The sequence below is a fragment of the Aulonocara stuartgranti genome (assembly GCF_965226115.1).
Source record: "Aulonocara stuartgranti genome assembly, chromosome: 14".
NCBI classification, from domain to species: Eukaryota; Metazoa; Chordata; class Actinopteri; order Cichliformes; family Cichlidae; genus Aulonocara; species Aulonocara stuartgranti.
Genome location: NC_138950.1, coordinates 31,998,537 through 32,026,370, shown reverse-complemented (window position 1 = coordinate 32,026,370; position 27,834 = coordinate 31,998,537). Strand labels below are relative to the sequence as shown.

General features: G+C 43.5%; 2 protein-coding genes across 2 annotated transcripts; one reads left to right on the top strand and one right to left on the bottom strand.

Moving 5' to 3' along the window:
• The first annotated feature begins 26 nt into the window (after window positions 1–26).
• On the top strand, window positions 27–16,749 carry slc5a2 (solute carrier family 5 member 2). Its single transcript, XM_082501871.1, has 15 exons — window positions 27–4,360; window positions 4,432–4,503; window positions 6,791–6,895; window positions 7,009–7,068; window positions 7,152–7,256; window positions 7,346–7,451; window positions 11,466–11,546; window positions 12,024–12,253; window positions 12,980–13,115; window positions 13,317–13,424; window positions 13,525–13,675; window positions 14,351–14,519; window positions 14,609–14,824; window positions 14,911–15,043; window positions 15,130–16,749. The coding sequence occupies exons 1-15, from the start codon at window positions 4,274–4,276 to the stop codon at window positions 15,342–15,344; spliced, it is 1,974 nt and encodes a 657-aa protein (XP_082357997.1). The 5' UTR covers window positions 27–4,273; the 3' UTR covers window positions 15,345–16,749.
• On the bottom strand, window positions 15,985–26,570 carry fbxo46 (F-box protein 46). The gene is made up of 3 exons (XM_082501870.1): window positions 26,120–26,570; window positions 19,866–20,446; window positions 15,985–19,738 (listed from the first exon to the last, which is right to left on the bottom strand). Exons 2-3 carry the CDS (start codon window positions 20,331–20,333, stop codon window positions 17,906–17,908), a joined length of 2,301 nt encoding a protein of 766 aa, XP_082357996.1. The 5' UTR covers window positions 20,334–20,446; window positions 26,120–26,570; the 3' UTR covers window positions 15,985–17,905.
• Between the last annotated feature and the right edge of the window lie 1,264 nt (window positions 26,571–27,834).

Genomic DNA, 27,834 nt, shown 5'->3' with positions numbered 1-27,834 from the left:
CCCCCCCCCTTTTTTTTTTTTTTTTTAGATCAACAATATCAAGAAATTTGTGGTTGATAAAACTTTGAATAACAAGCTGATATGTTTCTTTTTTCATCTGACATAAATCATTTGGAACTGATATCTGAAAGCCATGGTACTTGCCGAGATGCCAATATTAGTCAACAAGGCCATTACAGCAATGAAAGGCCAATTCACCTTGTTTTTTTTATGAGTTCTGATAACTTATTATATGATAACTTATTTACTGTAGATATCTTAATTCTAATCATTTACGGCTATTTAAGTTCATTGTTTTTAATTTATTACATATTCCCTATCGTGGCCCTGCTATATTATCTTAACAACCTCCACATGTGAGCATGATTGGGATAAATATTCTAGACAAAGAGTGTGTAACCTAACAGAAGTGAATTTCCTGGTAATTCTGACTAATACGTTTTTAAAAAAAAGTTTTATATTTGTCTGAAACCCCAATGTTATCCTTTACACTAAGCTTTGAGCAACCCTTCAAGTCACTCCCTGTATGAACCTAGACTCTTTTAGCTCCGCCCACTTTACGCCAGCTTTCTTCTGAGTGGCTGCCCAGAATAGGAATAGGAAAACAAAAACAAGACGTGATAGCTATGGCAGCAAGTCCCGGATGAGCTTCGGGGAACCGAACGATCCAAGATCACGCGAAATCGTCAACAATCAAATCCAGCTAACTTACTTAGCGAGGTACGAAGAACGGGCCCCAGGTCACATTGTAACCAGTACATGTATTCCAGAAAGTAATGAAGAGAACAATATGTCCCCTTTAAAAGTGTTTTGGTTAGAAAACACTCGAGTGGGAGAAACGGAAAAAATGAAAGACTGTATTAACACATTCAGTGAGTTCTTTTAATCAGCTGAAGGAAACTAACTTTGTAGTTAATGTGATATCTAAACCCCTCTTAGAATTTGACCTTCAGTATCCTTGTGTCTAGACTCTGTTACATATCTTCCCTCCATCTTGAAGCCAGTTCAGTCTCTGCTTGATTCAGCAGACACGTGAAGCTTCAGCCGTAGGACTTTGAATGTACTTGGCATGGAGGTTATGGACTATCTAAACACACATTGAGTAGCATTGCACCTTATTTATTTATTTTTTTAAAGTATTTTAAGTCTTTTGTTGTTTCTAAACATTTGTGTTGAGACTGCACTTCCTGGATGTCCTGTAGGTCTGCTCAGAAATGATCTGCTGTGACTCTAAAACGCACTAATAATTATTCAGATGCCACAGAGATTAGGTCACGGTCAGGTTTTGTTTTGTTTCATTCTAAATCCGCTTTTCTCCACTTTCCACTGATAAATAATTTCAGAATCCAAAGTCAAACCGTCCTCTTATCGTTCCAGTTGAAAATGTTGCGCTAATAGTTTCTCCTTCAAGGTTGGAAAAGTGGAATTTCTCCAATTTTCCCAGCTCGCTTCATAGGCAGCAAGTTATTTCTAGTGGCCATAGTGACTTCCTAGGCTGTGCATCCCCATTAAATACTGTGGTCTTTATTTTATGTAGTGCATACTAAATGATACTTTGCTTACTCTAATTTATTCTTGCTTTATATTTGTTAAATACATGGACGTGAGCTGAGTTTCAGGATTCCCTTTTCCTCTTCACTGCTGATAATCAGTCCAGTTTGGATAAGAATTATTCCAAGTGCTTTGTTGGTACAGGGGATTCCATATGTTTTTGGGAAATGACAAAATTTTAATATATTTGCCACCTTCTTTGCCGTAAGTTTGTACAACACCACAGTGGATCATTTCTGTCACTTATCAAATTCAGGGTTGCGGTTGGGCTGGAGCCAATCCTAGCTGTCATAGGTGAAGAGGTGCAGTACACCCTGGATGCAAATTCAGTCTATTGCAGGGCTGACACATAGACAGACAACCTTTCACATCTACAGGCTATTTAAAAAAAAAAAAAAAAGGACACCAGTTAACCTTTGAACTGTGGGAGGAAGACAGAGTATCCGGAGGGAACCCACACAGATACTGGAAGAACATGCACACACAGAAAGGCCACAGATTGGATTTGAACCCAGGACCTTTTTGCCGTGAGGCTAATCACTGCACCACTTACCACTCTTGAAGTGCAGACTTTCAGCTTTAATTCAAGGTGTATATTGTGTCTGAGTGTAATGATAGTTTTTTTTTTTAATACTTGGATAAAATCCTTTGCAGTCAATGACTTCTTAAAGTCTAGAACTCATGGAGAACCAATGCTGTATTTCCTCCTTTGAGATGCTCTGCCTTTCAAGAACATCCCATTTCTTTGCCTTTAGGATGTCTTGAGTTGCCTTTGCAGTTTGCTTTGGCTCATTATCCGTTTGCACGGTCCCATCAGTTCTTCTGTATTTGTCTGGGCAGAGAGTACAGCTCTATACACGTCATAGGTCATCCTGCTGCTTCTGTTAGCAGTCACATGAGCTATAATGATGAGTCGCCCAGTTTCACTGCCAAGCCATACATGCCAATACCATAACGCTGCCTCCATGTTTTTCATATAATGTGGTGAGCTGTTAATCTCGGAAGTTCATCCTGGTTAACCAGGCTCTTTTAGATGATGTCCAGTCTGACTTTGTAGTTGTTGAGCATAACCAGTGGTTCACAACTTGTTGAAAACCTTCTGTATTTCCATTCATGGAGAGGTCTCTTCATACACAAAACTCCTCATGAGTGGCCTTGACTTGATTAGATGTTGTGAAGTTGTTTTGCTTAATCATGGAAATAATTCAACATGAACTTAAGTTGTCTTCTGGGTTCTTTCAGGCCTTTTGGTGTTGCTGGTTCAGATTGTTGAATTTGTTCACTCCTAACTTTTTTTTTTTCCTTTTAATTAGTCATGGAACCACATCAACTGCCATAACCCTGCTTTTTAAGTCAGTTGTCCAGTTACTTTTGAGCCTCTGGAAATGGGGAACTGCGTATAAAAGCAGCTGTAATTCCTAAACATTTAATGCAATACTTTTATTAAACCCCTTGAGTTGTAGCTGGAAATCTGCACTTTAATCACGTTGATGGTTTAAAATCCACTCTAGTACTGTGCTGAAGCAAAACTACAAAAAAAAATGCCATTCCACAAAAACTTATGCACCCGATGTTTCACTTTTGCTTCTTCCTGCCTTTCACTGAGCCACTGCCATTAGCTGAAATATGACCGCCAGTAGATTGGCAGCTTTCTCTTCTCCCTCAGGTGAGGTCAGTCCAACCTGGTGTTGAAGTTTCACGGAAGAGCTGGTAATGCGAGTCTCTCATGATGAGACCGTAATGGTCTCTGCTCACGGTTTGCCATTTTAGACATTTGATATGGAAGAATTCATACCAGTGTGTGTCTGACCAGTGAGGGTTTCTTTGTTTGTTTTGTGTTTCCAGAAAACTCCACACTACACTGCCTGTTAATTATTTCCCCTGACTTGCTCTGAGCTGTCACCCCGGAAATGTCAGACGAACTGATTTCCTCTCCCTCGGTGTGCTTACAGCTTGTGTGACATGTGAAAAGTGACTGTACGCATGCATGTTTTCTATGCTGAGGCGTAAATGTGTTCTACACAAGCTTTTCGCACACATCCAGGGCTCACATGCCGTGCGCCCATTCAAAGAAGCTGCCCTAATTTGTATTACTTAATGACATTTGTGAACTGGAAGGCAAATGGATGCTTCAATGGAAGCAGTGCTATCAAATGAATAAAGGACTTTTTTGCTTTTGTGTTTTGTGACTGTGACTTTTTTGACATGCCAGAACCTTTTATGTTGACTTGGTCACAATGATTTGCAATAATCATATTTTTATCATTGTTTAGTGAACCGTTGACCAAAATAAGGAAAAGTACCCATCTTTACTGGTAACATTACGGGTTGTTGTGGGAATAAAAGATGCAGGACATGCATAAAGTGGGTAATTGTGCATGTAAAATATTAATTCAATCCAGTGGAGCTACTTAACTCAAGGCATGTTTTTCATGGTTTAGTGTTAATAATTACTCTAATAAATAAACTGCTGAATCTGCCCATTGTCAAAAGTGACCAGAGCTCTCACTTAGACCAGTCGCCCCAACTTTGCTGCCTAACTGCTGCTCATCTTTGTAGTCAAGTTGATGCAGAAATGTAGGTGTATTTTTTTTTTTTGTAGATGACAAGACTTTTAAAAAAGCTTTACTTGAAGAAAAGTTGCAGGTAAACCCAAAGCAGGTTTCCTCTAAGGAATCATATCAAGTCAAGTTTTAGAGTGTTTTTAGGTACAAGTGGAGCAATGGCAGACAAGGTGACCATCAGCAATCCAGCAGACATCTCCATCATTGTTGGATATTTCATTGTGGTGATAAGTGTTGGCGTCTGGGTAAGTGTGCCTTAGAGAATTCCTGATTATTCTGATCATCTTTGATGTTTACGCACTTTTCCATGTTCCAGTCCATGTTTCGGACCAATCGTGGGACAGTTGGGGGATATTTCTTGGCCGGTCGTACCATGACGTGGTGGCCGGTGAGTTCAGTAGATACACAATAAATGTACACTTTAAACTGTTATTGGCTTAATATCTTCACTGTATTCATCAGCCAGTAATAGGCGCTGCACAGAAATACCAAAGTTTGAAGTAATTTTAAAACAATTGTGCTATACTTTGCGGTTTATCCAAAGGCGGTGTATAAATAGCCAATACATAAAAACGATACTATCGTTATTGGATTTTTAAATATTGAATCTGCATAGAATCTTTTTGCAGTATCTTAAAACATGATCAGTATATCAAATAATAATCCCCCATAAATGTGAGTGATTGTGAATGAGCACACACTCCTGCATTGAAAAATGCTAAATTTCTGAATATGAGGCTTCAACCGAACATCATCAGTTCTGAAATTGAAAATGCGCCACAAACTATTTGCATTTTGACCTGAAAACATTTGTATGTCTGAATGTGTCCATTTTTCTTTTCCTGTTGCATTCTCTCTCATTCAGTTGTATTTTTTGGCCTGAAGGTTGTGCAAAAAGGTGAGATTAATGAAGTGGCTCTCTTTCTCTGGCTAGAGCACCATGGAAACTTCTGCTCATCACAAACTGATCTGGAGCAGGTTATGTTCTGAGTTTCTAAGCTCCATGTTTTCACTGATTATTTTATTCAAAGTAAGCTCTAAGTGTTATACAGATACTCTGTTGAAGGAATAGGTTTTATACAGAACTGTGCAAAAGTCTTGAGCCACGTTTCTGGATATTTTTCTTCCAAGTCACCAGTTTTTAACATTACCCCCCCCAGTACAGTCCTTCTACTAAAATATGAATCTATGAAGCATAAAAAAGACGCTTTACTCAAGAGAGGAACCACTTTTGTATATTTAGGCATTTTGTTATTAGCAGCCTGTCATAAAGCACACCGTTTGTTTGCATTTCTTTAACCTTCTTTGTATTTTGCACAACTCTGTTGCTTCCCATATGGAAAAGATATATATAAATCTTATAAAGTTTGTATCTGTCTTGTGTGAAACTTGTATGAAAAGCATATAAGAGTGAAAACAGATATAAGAGCCCTTGAAAAATTATATAATGAAACTTGTATGTTTTGGATACTTACTAAAACAATGTATGAAAGTAATGAGAAAGTGGCCACTTTCATGAGTAAATCATGTAAGCCTTATATGATTTACTTAATCACATATAAGTTTTTACTATTTCTTTTCCATATGGGTTGTGAAGCTCGCACACAAGAATTTCACTCACATGTGCTGTACCAATGTACCTGCACATGTGATGTGACAATAAAAGTGATTTGATTTGATTTGATTTGACCTATCAGAGACGTACAGTATATCTCTGAACAGTGAGTGTCTACACTCATCTGCAAGGCATGATGGAGGCACTGTCGTGGTTTGGAGCTGGCTTTCTGTGAGTGGTTTTAGGGAATTATTAACACGAATAATATCGTCAGAGTTTAAACCAACATCCAAAACCATTTGGAAAATAACTGATTGACAACAGCTTTGTTTGTCAGAATGACAATGATCACAAACACACTGCCAGTATAGTAAAAGCATACCTGGATAGAAACTCTGTTTTTAGCTTATATATTGTTTCTATGTTTGCATGTTTTTCCATTTTCTTAGCAAATATATAAAGAAATAAAGGGTATCTCAAAACTTTAGCACAGTACTGTATATATAACTGCTGAGTCACATCCTAGTAACAACACCAAATGAAGCACAGTTATTACGTTACAGTACTGAGGAACCTGTAATGTTTAAACATATGAAGTTTAAAGTTTAACACCTCTAATGATCTCATAGAAATAAACAGCAGTGAAGAGAATATTTATTGGTTTTGCTGTTTCACTTGTAACAATCACAAATTCACATTGAAATAGTTTCTCTTGTCTTACTTGCAGTGTCAGTGTTGCGTTTTACTGTTACGTTTTCTGCGTGCTTCATAGATCTCTTTCGCCTTTTCCTGTGATAGTGCCTCTGACTGGAGTAACCAGTCCATTTTGTGCGGAGGAAGAGTCGAGTAATGCATCAAGTGTATGTACAGATCCCGAAGCAGAAGTCCCGGGCATCAAAATTCATTTGATTGCATTAATTAGTATATGTTTTTTATGTAGTGCCAGATCTCAAATTTTCTCTCTCTCCCTCTCAACACTTTTGTGGCAAAAATGACCAAATATTCAATAATTTTCGTGATTTTAAGCCTTTGAAATGCCAGTTTAATTAATTTAATGATCAGTTATTTATTAAAAGCTCCTGTAATTTTGCTGGATCGGCATCTCGTGTGGTTTTTGCAGGTTGGTGCGTCTCTGTTTGCCAGCAACATCGGCAGTGGTCACTTTGTTGGTTTGGCAGGCACCGGGGCGGCTGGCGGCATCGCCGTTGGAGGGTTTGAGTGGAGTGTAACAGTCACCTTATTTGCCTACATTAGACACACTGTAAATGACAACAAGTGACTGGAAGAAGGTCTAAATATGTCGCGTGTTTTTGTGTGTTGTTCGTTTTTATGTGCCAGGCTCTGTTTATCGTGCTGCTGCTCGGCTGGCTGTTTGTACCTGTCTACCTCACAGCCGGGGTAAGAAGTTCAGCCTGTGCTGTATTTCAGGCATCATAAAGTGTAGCCATTCACTGGTGTGATGAGATGTTGTGCTGTGGCAGGTGATCACGATGCCTCAGTATCTGAAGAAGAGGTTTGGTGGGACCAGAATCAGCCTCTACCTGTCAGTTATCTCACTGTTACTGTACATTTTGACTAAGATCTCAGTAAGTGATCCCATTAGTGCACACGTGTTTTAAAAAACTGTCCCTATTGTGTGTATTTCTCTCTTCATTCAATCTCTGTCTCTCTCCAGGTGGATATGTTTTCAGGAGCAGTGTTTATCCAGCAGGCGTTAGGATGGAATATCTACGTGGCTGTCATCGCCCTTCTGTTAATAACAGCTTTGTACACTGTTACAGGTATGGTAGGATCTATACCAGGGGTGGGGGAACTCCAGGCCTCAAGGGCCGCTGTCCTGCAGGTTTTAGATGCGTCCTTGATCCAACACAGCTGATTTAAATGGCTAAATTACCTCCTCAACAAGTCTTGAAGTTCTCCAGAGGCCTGGTAATGAACTAATCATTTGATTCAGGTGTGTTGACCCAGGGTGAGATCCAAAAAGTGCAGGACACCTGCCTTGAGGCCTGGAGTTCCCCACCCCTGATCTATACAGTACATGAAATAAGTATTTGATCCCCTACAACCCAGCCAGAATTATGGCTTCTAGAGATTTGGCTGTCCATCACCATATGGACAGCCTAGACCAAAGACAGACAAGACCAAAGAGTTGTAAAAGGATGTCAGGGATAGATCACGAGAAAGGAGGTGGATCAACACTGTAACGGGGAAAATTCTAATTTTTTCTTACATTTAGATTTAGGTGCTTAGGATTTCACTGTAGAGGTTTGTATAGCCTTTTGTTTTGGTCTGGTCATGCTGGAAGATGTTGCAGGCAGCAGAATGTTTTCCATGGCATCTCCAGACTCTGTCACATGTGCTCAATGTGAACCTGCTTTCATCTTTGAAGAGCACAGGGCGCCAGTGGTGAAGTTGCCAATCTTGGTGTTCTCTGGCAAATGCCAAACGACTTGCACGATGTTGGGTTCTAAGCACAACCCCCACCTGTGGTCGTTGGACCCTGATGCTACCCTCATGGAGTCATTTCTGACCGTTTGAGCAAATGCACATTTCTGGCCTGCTGGAGGTGATTTTGCAGAGGTCTGGGAATGCTCCTCCTGTTCCTCCTTGACAAAGGTGGAGATAGCGGTCCTGCTCCTGGTTTGTTGCCCTCCTCCATGTCTCCTGATGTACTGGCCTGTCTCCTGGTAGCACTTCCATGCTCTGGACACTACGCTGACAGACACAGCAAACCTTCTTGCCACAGCTCGCATTGATGTGCCATCCTGGATGACCTGTACTACCTGAGCCACTTGTGTGGGTTGTAGACTCCATCTCATGCTACCACTAGAGATAAATCACCGCCAGCATTCAAAAGTGACCAAAACATCAGCCAGAAAGCATAGGTACTGTGAAGTGGTCTGTGGTCACCACCTTTATTGGGGATGTCTTGCTAATTGCCTATAATTTCCAACTGTTGTCTGTACTTTTGCATAACAGCATGTGGAACTGATTGTCAATCAGTGTTGCTTCCTAAGTGGACATTTTGATTTCACAGAAGTGTAACTGACTTGGAGTTACATAGTGTTGTTTAAATGTTCCCTTTATTTTATTTTATTTTTTGAGCAGTGTAGCTTGACCACAGCTGACCTTGTTGTAGACTTTTTTAATAGAAAATTCCACAACAACACAAAACTCTATGGTAGGAGCTTGTTAATAATCTGAAGGCAGCTGGGACCACAGTCACTAAAAATACCATCAGTAACACTACTCTTTGGCATCAACTCAACCCACCATATTTATAGGAAGAGAAATGCTGAGTATGACCCAAAGAAAACCATCCTCACAGTCAAGCATAGAGGGGGAAACATCAATGCTTGGGGACTGTTTTTCTGCTAAGGGTACAAGATGACTTCAGTCCATTGAAAGGTAGTGACTTTGCATATCTCCAGACCTCAATCCTGTAGAAAATCTGTGGAGCCACATGAAACTTTGAGTGGCCAAGCAGCAGCCAAGAAGCCAAAACGATTTAGAGAGTTTCCGTAAAGAGGAGTGGACCCTGCTGAGATGTGAGCCAACCTGGTGACCAAGTATAAGAGACGTGTTCGACAACAAGGGTCTCTTCATGCTGTACTAAGTCCTGTTTTGCTTGGGGATCAAATATCCATTTCTTCCGCTTATCCGAGGCTGGGTCGCGGGGGCAGCAGCCCAAGCAGAGAAGCCCAGACTTCCCTCTCCCCAGCCACCTCCTCCAGCTTATCCGGGGGCACACCAAGGCGTTTCCAGGCCAGCCAAGAGATATAATCTCCCCAGCGTGTCCTGGGTCTGCCCCGGGGCCTCCTCCCGGTGGGACATGCCCGGAAAACCTCGTCCAGGAGGCGCCCAGGGGGCATCCTTGTCAGATGCCCGAACCACCTCAGCTGGCTCCTTTCGATGTGGAGCAGCAGCGGCTCTACTCTGAGCCCCTCCCGAATGGCCGAACTTCTCACCCTATCTCTAAGGGAGAGGCCAGCCACCCTTCGGAGGAAGCTCATTTCTGTCACTTGTATCCGCGATCGCGTTCTTTCGGTCACTACCCACAGCTCGTGGCCATAGGTGAGGGTAGGGACGTAGATCGACCGGTAAATTGAGAGCTTCGCTTTTATGCTCAGCTCTCTCTTCACCACAACAGACCGGTACAGCGTCCGCATCACTGCAGCCACAGCACCAATCTGTCTGTCGATCTCCGGCTCCCTTCTCCCATCACTCGTGAACAAGACCCCGAGATACTCAAACTCCTCCACTTGGGGCAGGAACTCATCCTCGACCCGGAGTGGGCACTCCACCCTTTTCCGGCTGAGGACCATTTCCTCAGATTTGGAGGTGCCAATTCTCATTCCCACCACTTCACACTCGGCTGCGCACCGTTCCAAGGCAAGCTGTAGGCCATCACCTGATGAAGCCAACAGGACCACATCATCTGCGAAAAGCAGAGATGAGATCCTGAGACCACCAAAGTGAAAGCCCTCCGCCACTTGGCTACACCTAGAAATTCTGTCCATAAAAATTATGAACAGAATCAGTGACAAAGGGGAGCCCTGGCGGAGCCCATCACCCACCAGGAACGAGTCCGACTTATTGCCGGCAATGCGAACCAAGCTCTTGCAACGGTCGTATAAGGACTGAATGGCCCGTAGCAATGGGCCTCCCGGAGCACCCCCCACAGGACCCCCCGAGGGACACGGTCGAATGCCTTCTCCAAGTCCACACAACACATGTAGACTGGTTGGGCAAACTCCCATGCGCCCTCGAGTATCCTTGAGAGGATAAAGAGCTAGTCCAGTGTTCCGCGACCAGGACGAAAACCGCGAATCACTACCTTATCTTGGTGGAGGGGTTTGTGTGTTCCAGGGTTCCCAGGGGCTATGTTGTCTGGGGGCTTTTGCCCCCTGGTAGGGTCTCCCATGGCAAATTGGTCCTGGGTGAGGGACCAGACAATGAGCGATTCAGAAGACCCGTATGAAAAGACTATCGAGGGAGCAGGGTTACCGGGGCCCCACCCTGGAGCCAGGCCCAGGGAGGGTGCCCGAGGGCGAGTGTCTGGTGGCCGGGCCTTAGTCCATGGGGTCCAGCCGGGCACAGCCCGAAAAAGGGATGTGGGCCCATCTTCCTGCAGGTCCACCACCCGCAGGAGGCACTGTAGGGGTTGGGTGCAATGTGAGTCGGACGGCGGCCAGGAGCGGAGGCCCTGGCGGACCGATCCCCGGCTACCAAGACAAGACAAATATTTTTTTCACTCAAAAACATGCGAATCAATTTTTAACATTTATTTAATTTTTTAAATCTATTTTGAGTTGATATTCTGTCTCTCTCCATTAAAATGAAACTACCATAAAAATTAGAGACCATTCATTTCTTTACAAGTTAGCAAACTTCCAAATTTAGCAGGGGATGAAATAGTTATTTATTTAAGGTCTACTCCACTAACTTTACACATGTGAAACCATATAACTATTATGTTGCTATAGTGATATCACCAGGGAGACCTTGGATGTGGGAACTTGTAGTTTGTAGGATAAGCTCTGGCTTACAGAGTTTAAAAGATGAGTGCAACCACAGCGCAGAGAGAGTTTAATGAAAGGTCTTTTGCAGAATGCAATGATACTAAAATTCGCCCCATTAGACTAAAAAAATAATATCAGGGTCCTATATTCTGATTTCTTGACAACTTTACGTTGACAAAATATTGCAGAGATTTTTTCCATATCAGTGTAGTTCAGTGTGTGTGTGTGTGTGCGTGTGTGTGTGTGTGTGCGTGTGCGTGTGTGTCTTACCAGGTGGGCTGGCTGCGCTGATGTACACCGACACAGTTCAGACTTTTGTCATCATTGCTGGGGCCTTTGTCCTTACCGGCTTCTGTGAGTCCAATCTTTGCAGCACGACACAACACGCGGGTCACACCTGGGTCCCCAGCAGTTTCACAACAACAGGAAAGACGTTAACCAGGGTCTGCAATCATTGACTTCATTACAGTAGAGGTGTACAGTTTGCTGACAGTGCAGACATGCAACCCCACCACACCTTTTGCTGACTCTACAACCATTCTTTACTAAAACGTCTTGAAATCACAGTCTAGTACTGGTGTAGAATATTAACTAATCCTCTGAGCAGTTAGTGCTGCTTCAGCAGCTGACTCATGTCTTCAGTTAGGATATCAGTTTGACACAACAAGAGAGTTCTGGACTATTGAACAGTAAAAACACAACACGCTTACACACACAAGCAAGAGTCCTGTTTGAGATTTTGGGAAATTGAGTGTGTTTTAAGCATCATCAGCCTTAGAGGGAGGGGTCCTAGCACAAATTATCCTCATGCTTTCTCCTTCTCACCTCTAGCATTTGCTAAAGTCGGGGGCTACAGCGCTCTGCTTAATAAATACAGCTCCGCCACGCCGCTTAATTTCACCTCCCTGGAACCCCACCGCTACAACATCTCCCCCCACTGCTACACCCCCAGAGCGGACGCCTTCAACCTGCTGAGAGACCCAGCTGCAGGGGACCTGCCCTGGCCCGGGGTGCTGATTGGGATTCCAATAGGGGGCATCTGGTACTGGTGTACAGATCAGGTGACTTTTATATCAGTGGAAGCACTTTGGTTTGGGGAGCCAGGGAGTTCAGCCAGTTTCTAACAGCTTCAACTACCATAAAAGGTGAAATACAGCAACATATGTTGTCAGAGTTACAACTTTAAATGGCACGCTTTACCAGTATTAGTAATTTAGTTCTTAAAAATCAATAGTTAAAGACAAACTTTGTAGCCTTTCTCTCAACTTCTCTGTTTATGCAGTCAGCGGACACTACCGCTGACTCAGAGAGGCTTACTGCAGCTCACAGAAGAACCTACTTTGGGCAGCTCTTTTATTCACAGTCTTATTCCCTTCCTGGCATTACCCCAAAGGGATTCATGTCTCCACCCAGAATCTTTCGCTTGTTAGTCGAATGTGTAAATCGCTACACTGTGGAGCCAGCTGCAGCGCACATACACTGCTGTAACTGTCTTTACGATACACTGAAGTCAAGCTGATAACCTGGTACAAGGGCGCCTGTCCTCAAGGAGGAGGAGGAGGAACCAATGGAGTGCAACAATACAGAAAAATAGTCTAGCTGGTGAAGGATGAAAGAAAAACACATTAGCAAACCAGTATTTCATTTGCCCCCCAGTAAAGCATCCTCACATGCTGTGTTACACTAATAAGGCCCATAAGATGCAGAATTACTGCATTAACAGTTGCTACTTTAAAGCAAATGTCTGAACCTTTAGGCACATATCGTTAGTCTGTGTCTTTCTCCAGGTGATTGTACAGCGGTGCCTCGCAGCTCGCAGCATCACAGACGTGAAGGCCGGCTGCATCATGTGCGGCTACCTCAAACTGCTGCCCATGTTCCTCATGGTGTTCCCCGGCATGATCAGCAGGATTCTCTACCCAGGTCTGTGGGCTACACTAGTAGTGGCAGGTGCACACTGCATCCTTATGAACCTGCCTGGCTCTTTTGAGACCGAATCGTCAAAAGTGACTCATCTCAAATCCAAGACCATAATTCCATTAAGCTTTTTGAACTCTCGCTTGTAAGCTTGACTTGCTGTAGGCAGGTGATGTGTCTGAACGTTGTGTGTGTGTGTTTTTATAGATGAGGTTGGCTGTGTGGTCCCTGAACTCTGCAAGAACATTTGTGGGACTGAGGTGGGCTGCTCCAATATAGCTTATCCTAAACTGGTGATATCAATAATGCCGGATGGTAAGGACACAATTATTGGCTACATTTAAAAAAAAAAAAAAAGATGGTTATTTTTGCCTTACATGACCCCTGCTCTGCTTCCTGTCACGCTTTTGTCCAGGTTTGCGCGGTCTGATGCTGGCTGTGATGCTGGCTGCTCTCATGTCCTCTTTGGCCTCCATCTTTAACAGCAGCAGCACTTTGTTCACCATGGACATCTGGACCCGTATCAGACCACAGGCCACTGAGCGTGAGCTCATCGTCGTAGGCAGGTACAGTGCAGCATGCTTTCTGTAACACTCAATGTTACAGAAAACCAGCATAACCAAAGAGAGGTCCTTTTCTTGGACTCTGCTTGAGTAACCCTGCATTAGCCACAGTTAACATAATCGTATTTATCTTATACTGGACGGCCCTTGTGTTCATCACCCTAACCCTAGCTCCGTGTAGGCTAACTTGCTACTGATTGGCAGCCCCTCGTAAATTGAAGGTTTGGAGCCAGAGCAGCGTCCCTGAGAGGATCGTTTTAAGAATATCTGCTCTTACTTTGCTCGTCAAAATGAACTAGGAGTAGAGAAATAACCAAAAAGAACTTGTTGCACACACACTGACCTTATTATTTGAAACTATGGCCATGTTTATTATTATTAACCTTTATTTTACCAGGAAAAGTCCCATTGAGATTAAAAACCTCTTTTTCAAGGGAGTCCTGGCCAAGAGGTGACAACATGTTTAATATGAACATCTAACACTGTAATAATGTGCATGTCAGAAACTTTTGTTAAATAACAAGCAGTAGAGTTTTAAAGAATTACACTTTGCTGAAGACGTCATACGAGAAGTTCTTCATTTCCTTTCCTAGGAAAGTAATATAAACAGCAGAGGTTTATAAAACTGAACTGATATGGACTGATTTACCAAACTCTCATATTTTCTCTGGTCTTTAGAGTCTGGGTTCTGTGTATTGTAGCTGTCAGTATCTGCTGGATCCCGGTGGTGCAGGCGGCACAGAGCGGTCAGCTGTTTGATTACATCCAGTCCGTCTCCAGCTATCTGGCTCCCCCTATCGCCACCGTCTTCCTCCTGGCTGTGTTTGTTAAGAGGGTCAATGAAACGGTGAGACATCGTCTGCCAACATTACAGCGATGAAACACCAGGTGTAGTCACAGTTATATGACATAACACTCATCTTCCTCCACTTGCAGGGTGCCTTCTGGGGCCTGATTTGTGGTCTGCTGATGGGTTTGTGTCGGATGTTGCTTGAGTTCTGGTTTGGTACCGGCAGCTGTATTTTCCCCTCCAGCTGCCCTTACCTGGTGTGTGGGATCCATTACCTCCACTTTGCCATTATCCTCTTCTTCTGTACCTCAGCGCTTGTGTTGCTGGTCAGTTGCTGCAGCGAGCCAATAGATGACCAGCATGTAAGTGATTTACACAGCACTGATTCACTGAGGGCCAAAATAAGGCCTTATTTATCAAATGCTTATGACAAAAACATGCCTTCCAGCTTCATCGTCTGGTGTTCAGCCTTCGTCATTCCAAAGAGGAGAGAAAAGATCTGGACTGGGAGCAAGAGGAAAAAGGGAGGAGGGCCAGGAGAGAGGCCAGCAGGAGGATGAGGGAGAATAAAAGCGATGCAGGTAAGAAACAAAGTGAAATCGCAGTGATGGAGAAAAGCAGAAGAAACACTCACTAAAGCAGCTTACAAACTATTTCTCCCTTTCAGTGGCTGAAGAGGAAGAGCAGTCTGGGATCTGCCAACTTATCAAACGGTTCTTTGGCCAGGGTGGCAGTTCCTCCCCGACCAATGACGAAGAAGAACCTGAGGAACCGGTGCAGATGCCCGACATCAGTGAGGACCCAGTGTGGAAGAACGCAGTGGACGTCAACGCTCTCATCATGATGGCTGTAGCAGTTTTCATGTGGGGATACTATGCATGACAGAGTCCTTATGTTGCTTAATGAAGGTGGATTTTTAAATGTCTAGAAATAAATACAAGTGTTGCCATCTGTTGGCAAACTCTGGTCACTGCACTTAAGCTATTTTCTTTATTTTGAAGTAGTTCAAAGTAGGTGCACGTGCAAATATACAACCATGCTGCATTCTGACACAGCATGGTCCTTCTCTACTTTTGTCCAGTTTTAAAAAGCATATGTAATGCAGTCTGAAAAATGCTTTATCAGGTTAAAATGCCATTACTGTATACGGTTACATCGTGATTCAATCACAGGTCGATCTCGAAAGGTGTGAAGATTGAATTCTAATAGAAGTTAACTCAATAAAGCCTAAAGATTTTTCTAACCTCCTCTAAAACCGTCTCAAAAACAAAAAAAAAGAAAAAAAGAAAATCAGTGGAAAGTTTGGAGTTGCTTTATACCACCCAACAACATGTGTGCTCATACTGTGCCCATCTTCATTCCCGTTTTTCCGTTAAAAGCAGTTTCAAGGGAAGGAAAAAGGTGGTTTGTATTGTGTCCAATAATCGAGTCGGCTCTAATATTACTCCATACATAGGCAGGGACACAGATTGACTTGTAATCGTAACTTGGCTGTTGAGACACCACACAAACCAGGTAGTGATTCCGATTTCCAGTTTTAATCATCACTTCTGTTTTTATTTAAGCAGATATTTCCCATGAGCATTGTACACATCTGGAACCCACAGAGGTCTCCCATAACTATCCAACCACCTTCCCATCTCCATGCAGAGTTTCAGCATCATTCATCACATCAGTTCTTTAATGTCCAGTCTGTCAGCTTGTGGGGAGGGGGGAGGGGGGGGGGGGGGTCTGGGAGTGTAAAAGCAAGAGAGAGAAAGGCGGAGGCTTTTTGTTTCCCCTCCCTAAGAATGGAGAGTCAGAGCAGTCACCAGGCACTGTTCATCTTACACTCCCACTCTAAGAGTTTTGGGTGGATCCAGAAGAGCTGAATGAAGTCTGTTGAGCATCTGAAATCTAGCCACTTACAGGGTCCTGTGCGACTCCCAATACTCTTGATCATCTGTGAGGTATCTGATGCCTCAGTCTCCTGCAGGGTGGGTAAGAGGTAGGGGGGCTTTTAAGGCTGGAAGCTGGTGTAGAGAGTTTCTGCGGCGTGTGGTAGTTGGTTTAACCCACTTCAAAGCATGAATGACAGCTTTGGCAAACACTGCCCTCTGCCAGATCGGAGGACGGAGGGGGTGGAAGAAAGGAAGAGAGCTAGGGGTTAAAACAAACATAGAATACTTAAAAATAAATCTTTGCAGGTTGAGTAGGGTGACAGACTGGTACAGGGAGAACTCAGTCCTCAAAATAAAAGCAAATACAACAGCAAACAATCTGACACTGACACACACACGCACACACACACACCCAAAAAACAGCAAAAGAAAACAAAAAAATAAAAACAAAAAAACAGCAAACAACCAAGTCAATCAAACCATACAAAAGTGACATCAGGCCTTTCCAAAGTGACATCAAGTTTCTCCCCCCCCCCCCCAATTCAATCCCCCTGAACTTAATCAGGTTCATCTCCCATGATTCTCTGTAAACCAGAAAGTTCTCAGTGGCTCCTCTTTATGGCTGGTCAGCAAGGTTAGGGTCCAATCTGAAACTATGACACGGCCCCAAAATCTCAGTCTCAGCCAGTGTGCAGAGACTGTGCCTGTAATTAACCAATGGCTATTTCAGAATTAACATCAGTGACACAGGCAATGATTTCAGCAGCATTATCAGGGGACTGATCGACGTGTACAACATTACAGCACATTCAGAAAATAGAAATGCATGGTGCAGGACAGGTACAAATGGCAACCTTGTACAACGGAAAAGAAAAAAAATCAAGTTTGCTTTATACAATCACATTTCTATATTAATGCTGAACATTCCACCACTGAAAAGTTTTACATCTGTTGGACTCGGTACAGCTCATTCCTTGAAGCACCATTGTACAGCAAACATGGAAGTTTGTGATACGACACAGAAACATAGAACAAGTTCTGGGAATAATAATAATAATAATAATAATAATAATAATAAGCAGGCTCTAGGGCATTACATTTTTATGCGTCACTTTATGAATGCTAATCTCAATCAAATACACTGCAAAGTTTTCACATGTATTACCTAACAACCATGTGCAGAGTTAGACAAGAACCCGAATGATTAAGAGGCAGAAAAAGGGTTGAATAACAGCAGCAGTAGGGGACCCAACCCTGGTATGGAAACTTTTCAAAGTGACCACTCTGGAGCACAGTGGGGGAGAGAGGGATTCTGGAGGGCTTCAAAAAACAAAAACAAACAAGGCAAGGAGAGTGACACACCTCTCTTCCTTCTTTACCACTGAAACACCTCCTACTGAGGGCAGGTATGAGGAAGGAGTGCTGCAGCAAAGAAAAACAAAACAGTCCTGGAGTGCTGATCCTCTCTGTTCCTGTTTGTCCTCTGATCAGATGAGAGTGGGAAAGAAGGAGGTGCACAGAATGAGATGAGAGTTGGTATATGTGAGGTGTGCCCTTTCTTCTCTACCTAGCTTCCTCCCTTCTGTCTTCCCGCTTGGTGCGGATGGGTTGAGAGCCATCAGCAGGCTGCTGGACCCAGTTGTTATCATGGAGTCCAACACGGCAGCCTGGCGTGTCCTTATCTGTACGCCGGCAGCACATCCAGTAGGAACGTCCATAAGGCAGGTCATGGTGGTAAGGTTTGGGGTGCCAACGGCACAAAGAAACATCCCCGCGCTCATATTGTCGCTTACACTGCTTGCAGGGGTCATCTCTATAGAGAGGGTCTTGATTCCACCGTGAATCCACAGCCCGCACCCCATATGTCTCAATCAATACCTTGAAGTAGTGGCAGGTGCACTTGAGGGCTGCCAGCGAGCGCGTTGGCAGGTAGCTGAAGATGTTGACCATGATGTGGTCAGGGAGCAGTAGCATGTACTGTCGAGGTTCAAGGAGTCGCTGAATCTGAAAGCGGATCTCCAGGAAGTCATGGGAAACATGACGGTAGAGGCGACACAGTGAAGGGTCTGAACAGTCTTCTCCAACGCTAGGAGAGTCTGGTCGGGTCGCCCGCTCCCCTGAGCCCACTGCCACCCCTGCCCCAGGACTGTTGTTGTTGGCGCAGTCCAAAGAGCACATTCCTGACCCACTGACAGGGCCCGTTCCTTTTACATCCTCCTCCTCAGCCCGAGGGGGCTGAAGGAAAAAGAGCTGTCCAGGAGGGGGATCGTCACATGAGGGATCAGTAGAGTTTCCAACACCCCCACTGCCCCCTCCCCCATTAGGCATAGCAAAACATACAGTCTCCTCCTGCACATTCTCTGTACTGTCCTTGCCATAAAACACACACTGATCCACAGCACCTGTCACCACCACCTCCACATGGAAACCAGTCACTCGCTCCCTTCCTACACCTACAGCCTTCTTCTCCCCAGAAGAGAGCTCCTGGGTTGGGTCTGGGCTGCCACAGGCCGGCCTGTCAGGGTGATGGAGGTCTCCATCTGGTTTCGGGGTAGCAGTTGTGGCAGCAAGCAGCAGACTACTAGGGTCTCTTGATGAGGGACTGACAAGCTGGTATAGGTCACAGGTAATTTTCTCTTTGGCCCTGGCTGCTGCCTGATTACTCCCACCACCACAGCTCATAAACATACAGCGGGACCTGCCAGCTGGCTCCAGTTGAGACCGTGGGTCCAGATTTGACACTCTGAAAGCTATCCTAACCTCACCATGACTGTGGCTGGGGGGTGGAGGAGGTGTTACCGTACCAGACTCACCTCCTCTCCTACACTCCCTTCCCCTGTCTTGATTACAGGACTCTATTCCAGAACCAGGGCCCAGATGAAGCTGATTCTCCAGGTTCTGGGACTCAAAGTGCGCAATGGCCTGGGCAACCCTGAATGACTCCTGCTGCTGCTCCTCAAGCTGCTGGTCTGTCTGGATGGGAGACGACGACTTCTGGACCTCTTTGGAGGGTTGACCACTGGAACTGTCTGACACAAAAACCATAGGAGAGGGGTCTGACACTGTGCCCCGCAGGAGAGTGTGCTGGTGGTGGGTAAGGCCCGGGCTCTGTGTGGTAATAGAGGGCTGGTGGTGGTGTTGGTTACCATGAACACCCACAATCCCTTGAAGGGCCATGGCAGTCCTCTGCTCAACCAAGGCAACCATCTCTGCGACTGAAAGCAGGTCCGTTTCATTCACCCCTCCCAGCTGTGGTTCATCAGGGCTGGGAGGTGTAAGGGAGGGGTCATTGCTGAGAAGTGACTCTGAAGCTTGGGAGCGTGTTGGAGGGTCATAGGATGAACATCGCCTCCGCCTTTTGGCTTTACTGCAGTCAGTCGCCCAGTTACCTTTGACCTGTTTAAAAAAAAAAAAAAATGCATTTAGGTCTTTGTCTCAATTCTAACTAAAATATCTTACAAAAACAATTATATAACTACAAAATAAATAAATACAATACTTCTTTACGGTTTCACCTCCTTACCTTCATTGCACTGGGTCTAGGCTGTCCAGCTCCACTGAACTGGTGCGCAACAAAGAAGGCAATCTTCTCCTTGGTATTACCTGGCTTAATAACATACCAGGTGTCTAACAAAACACGGCCATCTTCCATCTGGGACCCAGAGGAGGGTGGTGTAGGAGGGGCTGAAGGGGGTTGAGTGGCTTGGTTCTGTGTGAGGGAGCTGGAGTCAAGCTCAGGTTCAGGTGGAGTGTTCTCTGAACCCACACCCTCCTCTTCTCCATTCTGCTCCTGCACCCCCACTATCATCCCTACATCTTCATTTCTGGCACCTGAAGAGGGCTCAGACTTGCAGAGGGAGGGGGACCCTGCCACACCACCACTACCTCCACCACTCCCCCCTGAGCCTGGATTCCTAGCTTTGTTCTGGGAGTAGGTGCCAAAGGGGCGTGGGCACCACAGCCGGATGTGGGAGAAGGTGTCTCGGTCCATCAGGATGCGGACCACCGTGGCATATCGGCATCTACACTGGCCAGCAAACACCCGGAGCTCTCATTGTCGGCTCCCTGTCCTAGAGCCAACCTGATGGGCGCTGGGCATACAACCTACAACGACAGGATAGAGGGAAAAGGAAGTAGAAGAGGAAAGAAGAAGAGAAAAAGTTAAACTGCAGTTCGCCAGTGTTCATCAGTGCTGAGATCAAGTCAGATAATCAATGGCCAACTAGGGCTGTCCTCAACAGCTGCTGTGAAGTATTCACAGAGTTCACATTCAGCGCCGCTAAAGGGGTGAGAACAGAACAATCATCCTACTGCTGTTGGACTAATCACAACTGGTCTGCCTCCTACTCTGGCCAAACCTGATTAAGCGGTTACATTTGCTACTGTGCACCAAGATCATCTCACTTGCTTTGGAGCCTCTAAAATCGAATTAAAGGGATTCCATTTCAGGTTTGGGGTCTGTGGCCTGCAGATGAAAGGGATGAAAGACAGAACACAAAAGAGCCAAATGGACGCTCCTCTCTCTCCCCCGCTCCCTCTGCATCTCCAGGCTTCAAAGAGGACTTGATAGAAGGCAAAACAGGGAGGAGCATGCAGGCATATGATGGATCTATTTTTAGCAAACAGCAGAGAAGGCGGGTTAGTAGTGAAACTGTTGTAGTCCTTTTCCCTGTCCTCACCCTTTTCTCCCTGCCAAGGAGCGTATGCTGCAGGCTAAGAGGGAAAGCCTTTAGTCCACCCAGCATGCTTTGCATCAGCAGCTATGCCAGCTGTATGGACTGCCAGGAACGTGCCGGCACACTTAAAGAACAAGTGGCAACAGAGCAACATGTTCGGCACACTGCTAACCTGAAAGTGTCCATGACATCTGAGAACAGCTTGAATAATTACACCTCATCTGTCAGTCGTAAGCAATATGTTTAAACTGTTAAAGCAGACCTGAATGTAACCACAGAAATACAGATGTAAAAACTGACCACCCACCCCAGCTTAAATGTAGTTTGAATCATGTTTGATTCGTTCATGGCAATATTTTGTTAAAAACGACTGTCAGACTATGTTGACGGGGACATCCTGACCCCTATATAAATAATGTGAAGACTCTAAAGATTAGTCGACTAATCTAATAGTTAACATGTCGTTTGAAGCTTTGTAAGATCCCAAAAGACGCAAGAATAAGTAGGATTGAAGAGTAATAACGATATATAAGAGCAGACGCATGCTGGTGCAATAAGCTGTACGTTTTACGCCCAATGGACGCAGGATCTGATTAGTCGACTAATCGCAAAAATAATCGGTGACTAGTTGACTATCAAAATAATCGTTTGTGACAGCCCTACACTGCATGAGAAGTTTTTACAGCCATGGCAAGATGAGACAACAGCAGTAACAACTGCTCGCTGTGTTGAACACCATGTTGACATGTCTAGTTGTCATACTATAAATGATATCAACAACTGAGCCCTCTCTTGCTTCTTGTGTGGCGTGTCTGCTCAGATCTCGCTCCAGTGAGGTTTTCACAAAAAGCAGTTTTGTTTATCTGTAATTAATTTTCTGTGTTTAACTTTTGATTGACTGCTACAGTACCCGTTTGGTGCTGAAGTTCATCTACGTCATACACTGTTCTCCTGAGGTTGCATCCACCCTTTTTCATTCAGTTATGATTAATGTTTCTTGCGATTTCCTCCACCCATTCTTAGAAAGGGTGACAGGGGACATTATTCTACTACAGGCCATAATAAATATTCCCAGATAGAACAAGTTGGCACTGTGCAAAAGCTGGTGATCATCTATGTATTGTAATCCCAACTGCTAAGGAGAAATGGCCATGTAAGTTCATACAGGGTGTGTTTTAATGGATCACATAAACTAGAGTGGTTGGCAGTTCTCGAACCTACCTTGCCTGATAACACAGCTAATTGAAGACCTGTTTACTGTATGACTGTTTTTTACCAAACCCTGCTTTCCATTTTCGTTGGTTGTGCCTCTCGTCTGACACACTGGATGGGTGGTGCTTTGTACATTTGGACTAATGGAATAGCTCAGAGAGGTGCAAAAACCAAACACCACCCACACAGTGTGGTGAACCAATTCAAACGCTTCCTCTATAATCACACAGCAACAACACGGCTAAGAGCTGAGATTATACTGTTGTGAGGAATATAAAAAAAAAAGAAAAAAAGAAAAAGAAGCTAGCGAGCCCTTTTTCCTGCCTCGCTCCACGACCCCTTACAGATGTCTATTGAACGCTTTTATTCTCGGCCTCCTTTTTATCCATTTCTCTCTCCCTATTCTCACTGCAAGCAATCCATCTTTCATACCTTACTGGATGGCATAACAAGAGGGGTCAGAAGAGAGAATGCCTGCCCACAGCAGCAATCTATTATGAAGTCTCTCACACGCAACACATCAGCCACTTTAAACTGCAGACCAGACTTTATAGCACCTACATTCCTGTAAATATAAAAATGGCAAATAAAAAATAAAAATCTAAAAACATTTTTTAAATACAAAAAACCCCACACACAACCAACAAAAACAAAAAACAGTCACATTTTTATTTTTGTATTTTCCTTGTACTTTCCTACCTATAAGGAAACTAACAAAAAACAGAATTAAAAGAAGGTTGGAGAAAACCCTCTTTCTCTATTCGTGGATGTGTTGGCACTGGCAAAGAACAAAACTGCTCAGTTCTATGAAAATCTGGCAAGCAGTGGGACTCAGCCAGGTTGCTCCTCTGGGTTTTAGCAAGTCTATTCTTTTACTTCCTGCTCTCTGTATTCACTCACTGTATTCTCCGTTTCCATAAAGCTTAACAGGCAGCTCCACTGATATTGCATAACTCCTTGCATCTGTTGTCAGATGACTGACTAATAGTACATCAGAACACGAATGCAACCAGACAGCCCAGGTGAACAGCAATTTCCAGTCTGTGTATGCTAAATAAGTATATATTTAAATGACAACGCATTAGTTGTTTGACCAGTTTAACTCTTCCTTTAAGGAGACATAGAGATATGAAGGTGATTCATTTCGTTATGACGGTGATTTAGTCAATTATGAAACTCTGAAGTTAACCTGTCATCTTAACTATTCCAGGGGTGTAACAATTGTGACACAAACTGCAAATGACACACTGAATCGTATTTCAACATCCTCAAATGATCATGCCCCATGATTATTGCCCTTCTGAGTCTACATTTGTGTTATTAAGCCACATTACAGTGCACTGCAGTACAATGCAGAACACTCATAAAAATTTATTCACAACTCAACTATGAGTATGCACAAAGAAAAGAACTTACACATTTATTCTGTTATGCTGTGGATCAAGATGTAAAAATGTATAAATCTCAAATGTTATTGGCTGTGCTATACACCTATTTTTAGCTTTAAAAGTAGTCTTTTTGCCACACTACTAATGAGAGGCAAAAGCACATCAGTTTATACAAGAAAAGCACACCAATATATACTGCTGCAGCTATTTATAGCACTCACTACAAGCCATCCTCAATAATTATCACCACCACAAGAATAAGAAGCAGCAGCAGCTGTCTAATAAACCTAAATTCACAATATGTTATTTGTAATATTTGTAATGAACTTTGTGAATAGCAAGTTGTATGTTGGTTTATTTAGCCATGTTTGTAAAAACTAACAGTGATAAATATGATGATTAAAAATTCATCTTAAAATCAGTTTGCTCAAAAAAAACAAACAAACAAACGTATATGCGTGGACTTGTGTATACTTGAGGTCTGCACATAAAGAGCATGTGTGAGAGAAGGTGTACTCCTGTTTTGTTTTTATACAAAGCTGGAGATTAATTTCTCTTTCAGTTATAATATTTTGTACTAGACTGACCAGCAATTGAAAGTTATTCCCTATTCATTAGAGCCAGTTGCTGCGAATAAAAGCTTGGGTTTACGCATCCTGTAACAAACTAATCCCTCCAAACCTGTCCCAACAAATGTAGCGACTGATACCACCAATTTATTTAACTGTGCGTTTACATACACAAACTGCCAAATAAACAAAAAAGAATAAAAACAACAATAATGACTTAGCGCATGTAGAAAGTACACACCGAACTCCACAGCCTAGATGCAAACACCACGTATGACATGGACAATATGAGCTACTGCCCCATCTCATGCAATGATGGTGCTGCTGAAGCCTACTGAAGAAATGTCAACTACACAACTGCAAAAGCAAATGTTTTACACAATATAGCTCCACACAACACATATAAAAAGGTATTTATTTGCTCGCAAAATCCTGCTGTTAGAACAAATTTGCAGGTTTGACCTTTTACATCAAAACTCCATTTCTGCTGGAGGGACTCATTTCCCTATACAAATGAAGAGCAGTTTCACTCTCACCAGGTGAGCACAGTTCTGAACACACAGTGTACTACATCCCTGTAAACTCTAATTTAAGGTTTAACGAGGCGGATTAGCAGATGCTGAACCAAAGCATTTAACTTAAGATGGTGTTGCTGTTTTTCCCTTTAAGACTGTCAGCTCCTGGTCTAATGCCATCTTTGCAAAGAAGTCAGCCTGAATAACACTGAGTGAGAGTAACTCAAACTCCTTCCAACCACCCTCTAGCTCTCCCGCTCTCTTTTTCACAGCATTTCAGCCAGACGGGCAAAAGCTGACGAATGATGGGACCCAAGCATGCCAAAAAGCCTTAGCTCAATCTCCCTCCCTGCATGAAGACAATGCAACAGACGAGCAGCCAGCAGGCCAGCTTTGCTGCAAACTGTCAACACAACAATAGGGCAGAGCGCACTGCTCCAGCAGTCTGCCCAGGAACATTACGTGAGAGCAGGCTTTCTGTCTGGACACCTGGGGAGTGTGGCTGAGTAGACTGCAGGACTCACTGCGTCTGTGTGTGTCTGCACGTTTGTGCTGAAACATCACAAATTAGACTGTGATGCAAGTTTTGATTCAATCACAAAGGCCACTGTGTCAACAGTGTTATCCAACTGAACATCTGAAAGGAGGAGGGCAAATCAAACACTCGCAAACAAAATCACATCAAACTGAACTCCGTGTAAGATTGACTTTTTAAAATAGAGTATTATGCTACAGTCACAAAAACTGATTTCCTTTAGACTTCTTCATATGGGCTTATAAACAAACAACATTATACGAAAGAGAAGTTTATTTTATTTTCTATCGCAGTGCATACATCTAGATATTTGTGCCACGGAGTATTTAGTCTTCGCTCTCGGAGGCCTGCAGGTTATCCCTTACCTTTCCTAGTTGTGTTTAAGGTAACCAAACAACTCCGAAAACTAGCTGAAATACTGCCAACCTCTCCACACTCTCAACCAACAAGTGTGGCATCACAAAACACCATCCAGAAACAAATACTCTTATTTGTTGTTGTTATTATTGTAATCATTTGATGCTCGTTATCATCTCAATGTCTTTGGGAATCCAGTAGCTGGCTGAGAAAGTAGCAAACAGTTAGCTTACACAGCGGCATAGTAACGTAAAAATTCCCATCACCTTATTGGCCAAGTTTCCAACACTTTAATAATTAACATAACCTAACGTCGAGGGTAACCTAAAAAATCTTCTACAGACTTGAATACTTCATATAGATTATTAATGAGTAGTCGCACATAGCAAACAGGTCGGTTAGTAGCTACCAAGGTTGCTAGCTGAATAGCACAACTTACCTGCATAATAACATGACAGCGCTTGCTAGCAAGCTACGATTTTTTTTAAAAAGACCCCGAGCGTTGTATTTTGGCAGCTGGCTTACCTCAGTGGTTTTAACTGAAGCAGACAACCTTCTTAACCAACAGGCTGTCGATGACAAGTGTCTCCTCGCTGAATTTCGCTCCAACCAGTCTGTCTGGTCAAATGCAGGTGACACGAGTTAACTATCCGTGTCCACGTAGCTAAGCTAGCTCACTCACAGGCTAACGTCGTCATTAGCCAGCAGCTACTTTCTATTTATCAACCTTGTCTTAGTAGTGGCAGCCAACGAGGATGGCGTGCTTGTCAGCTCTCTGGACACAGTCTAGCTGACTGTAGGCCTTGTTAGGAATATCAACAGCCGCTCGACCACTATCTATTTAGAAGTGACACAAGCTTTTACGGTATGTTCTCGGGGATACCAAAATAATCAGTGTCAAAACGGCGAGATGAGGAAGGCCATCTTGTTGACAAGCAGCTGCATAAGACCCGCAGCCAATAGCGATGCAGAGTCGGTGGTGTGCCCATATATGGCGTATGCACAGCTCCCTCCCTCTGCCGCCCCCTGCACCCCCCCCGCTCCATCCACGCTCTCTACACTGGACCACACTGTAAAAACGCAACATCAAAAGGTCACTGTGTCAAAGACAGGTGGGAAAATCCATATAGGCACATTTCCACTCATTCCACACCAGCGTGACGTTCACCGTGACGAGCACTCTGCACCTTTTCTATACTTTCTGTGACTTAATATGTCCAAATCAGCATTTTTAATTTTTTGGCTAGGTAATCATTTGCATATTGTCATATCTTCTACAATTTGTTTGTATTTGTTTTTTTAAATTTCCATTGTGGAAGTCCTCCTGCTGTTATCCGACACATCTCATTGTTCACAATCATGTTCCGCAAGCTGAAATCAACAATGTTGTGCCAAATTGACTGATTTGTTTCCATTTTTATACCCAGTTTCCAACACTGTCTTGTGCCGCAGTGACCCAGTTTGGTTACAGGGATCATTAAAGTTTCATTTTATCTTCCAAAAGCTGTAGGTGTGTCCAAGTAAATAAAACTCACAGCAGCACTGGCTGTTACTCACTACTATATTTAAATACTCTCACACACCCATAATGCACACACATAATTAAATGCTGTCTCTGATAAATATAGATTGTGTATTATAGTGGTCAGTATCTTTTGCACATTTGCTTTTCAGAAACAGCTGTGTAAAAGCCTCCAGCAGCACCGTGTCAGTCCAGCAGAGGGCTAGATGCCGCAGCTTTATGTGTGCATAAATGTCAGCATCTTTTTTGCTTATGTCATCACTATCAATGTTAAAAAACAAAAACAAAAAAACAACTATGCTTTGACTTAATCTGTGCTATACTGCTTGTTGGGCCAAGTATCTGGTAACCTACTTGGAAACATTGGAAAACACTGTTTAAAGACATACTGGTGTTTTGATGATATGGTTTATGGTACTGTTTACCCCCGGGATCAAATCTTTCATAAATGTTCAGCTGAGTTGAGATCTGGTGACTGCACAGGCTGTATCATATGATTTCCATGATTTTCACACTCATCAAACCATTCAGAGACTTTTCAGGTCCGATGGATTGGGGCACTGTCGTTCTATTGGGCCAGAAATGTTGCATCACAGGTCTATTCAAAGCAGCTTTATATAAATTTTCAGTGACCTTTCTATCTTAATTCAATTACTTTCAATTCAATTATATTTATATAGCACCAAACAACAAGTACTTGGCAACAGTGGGACGGAAA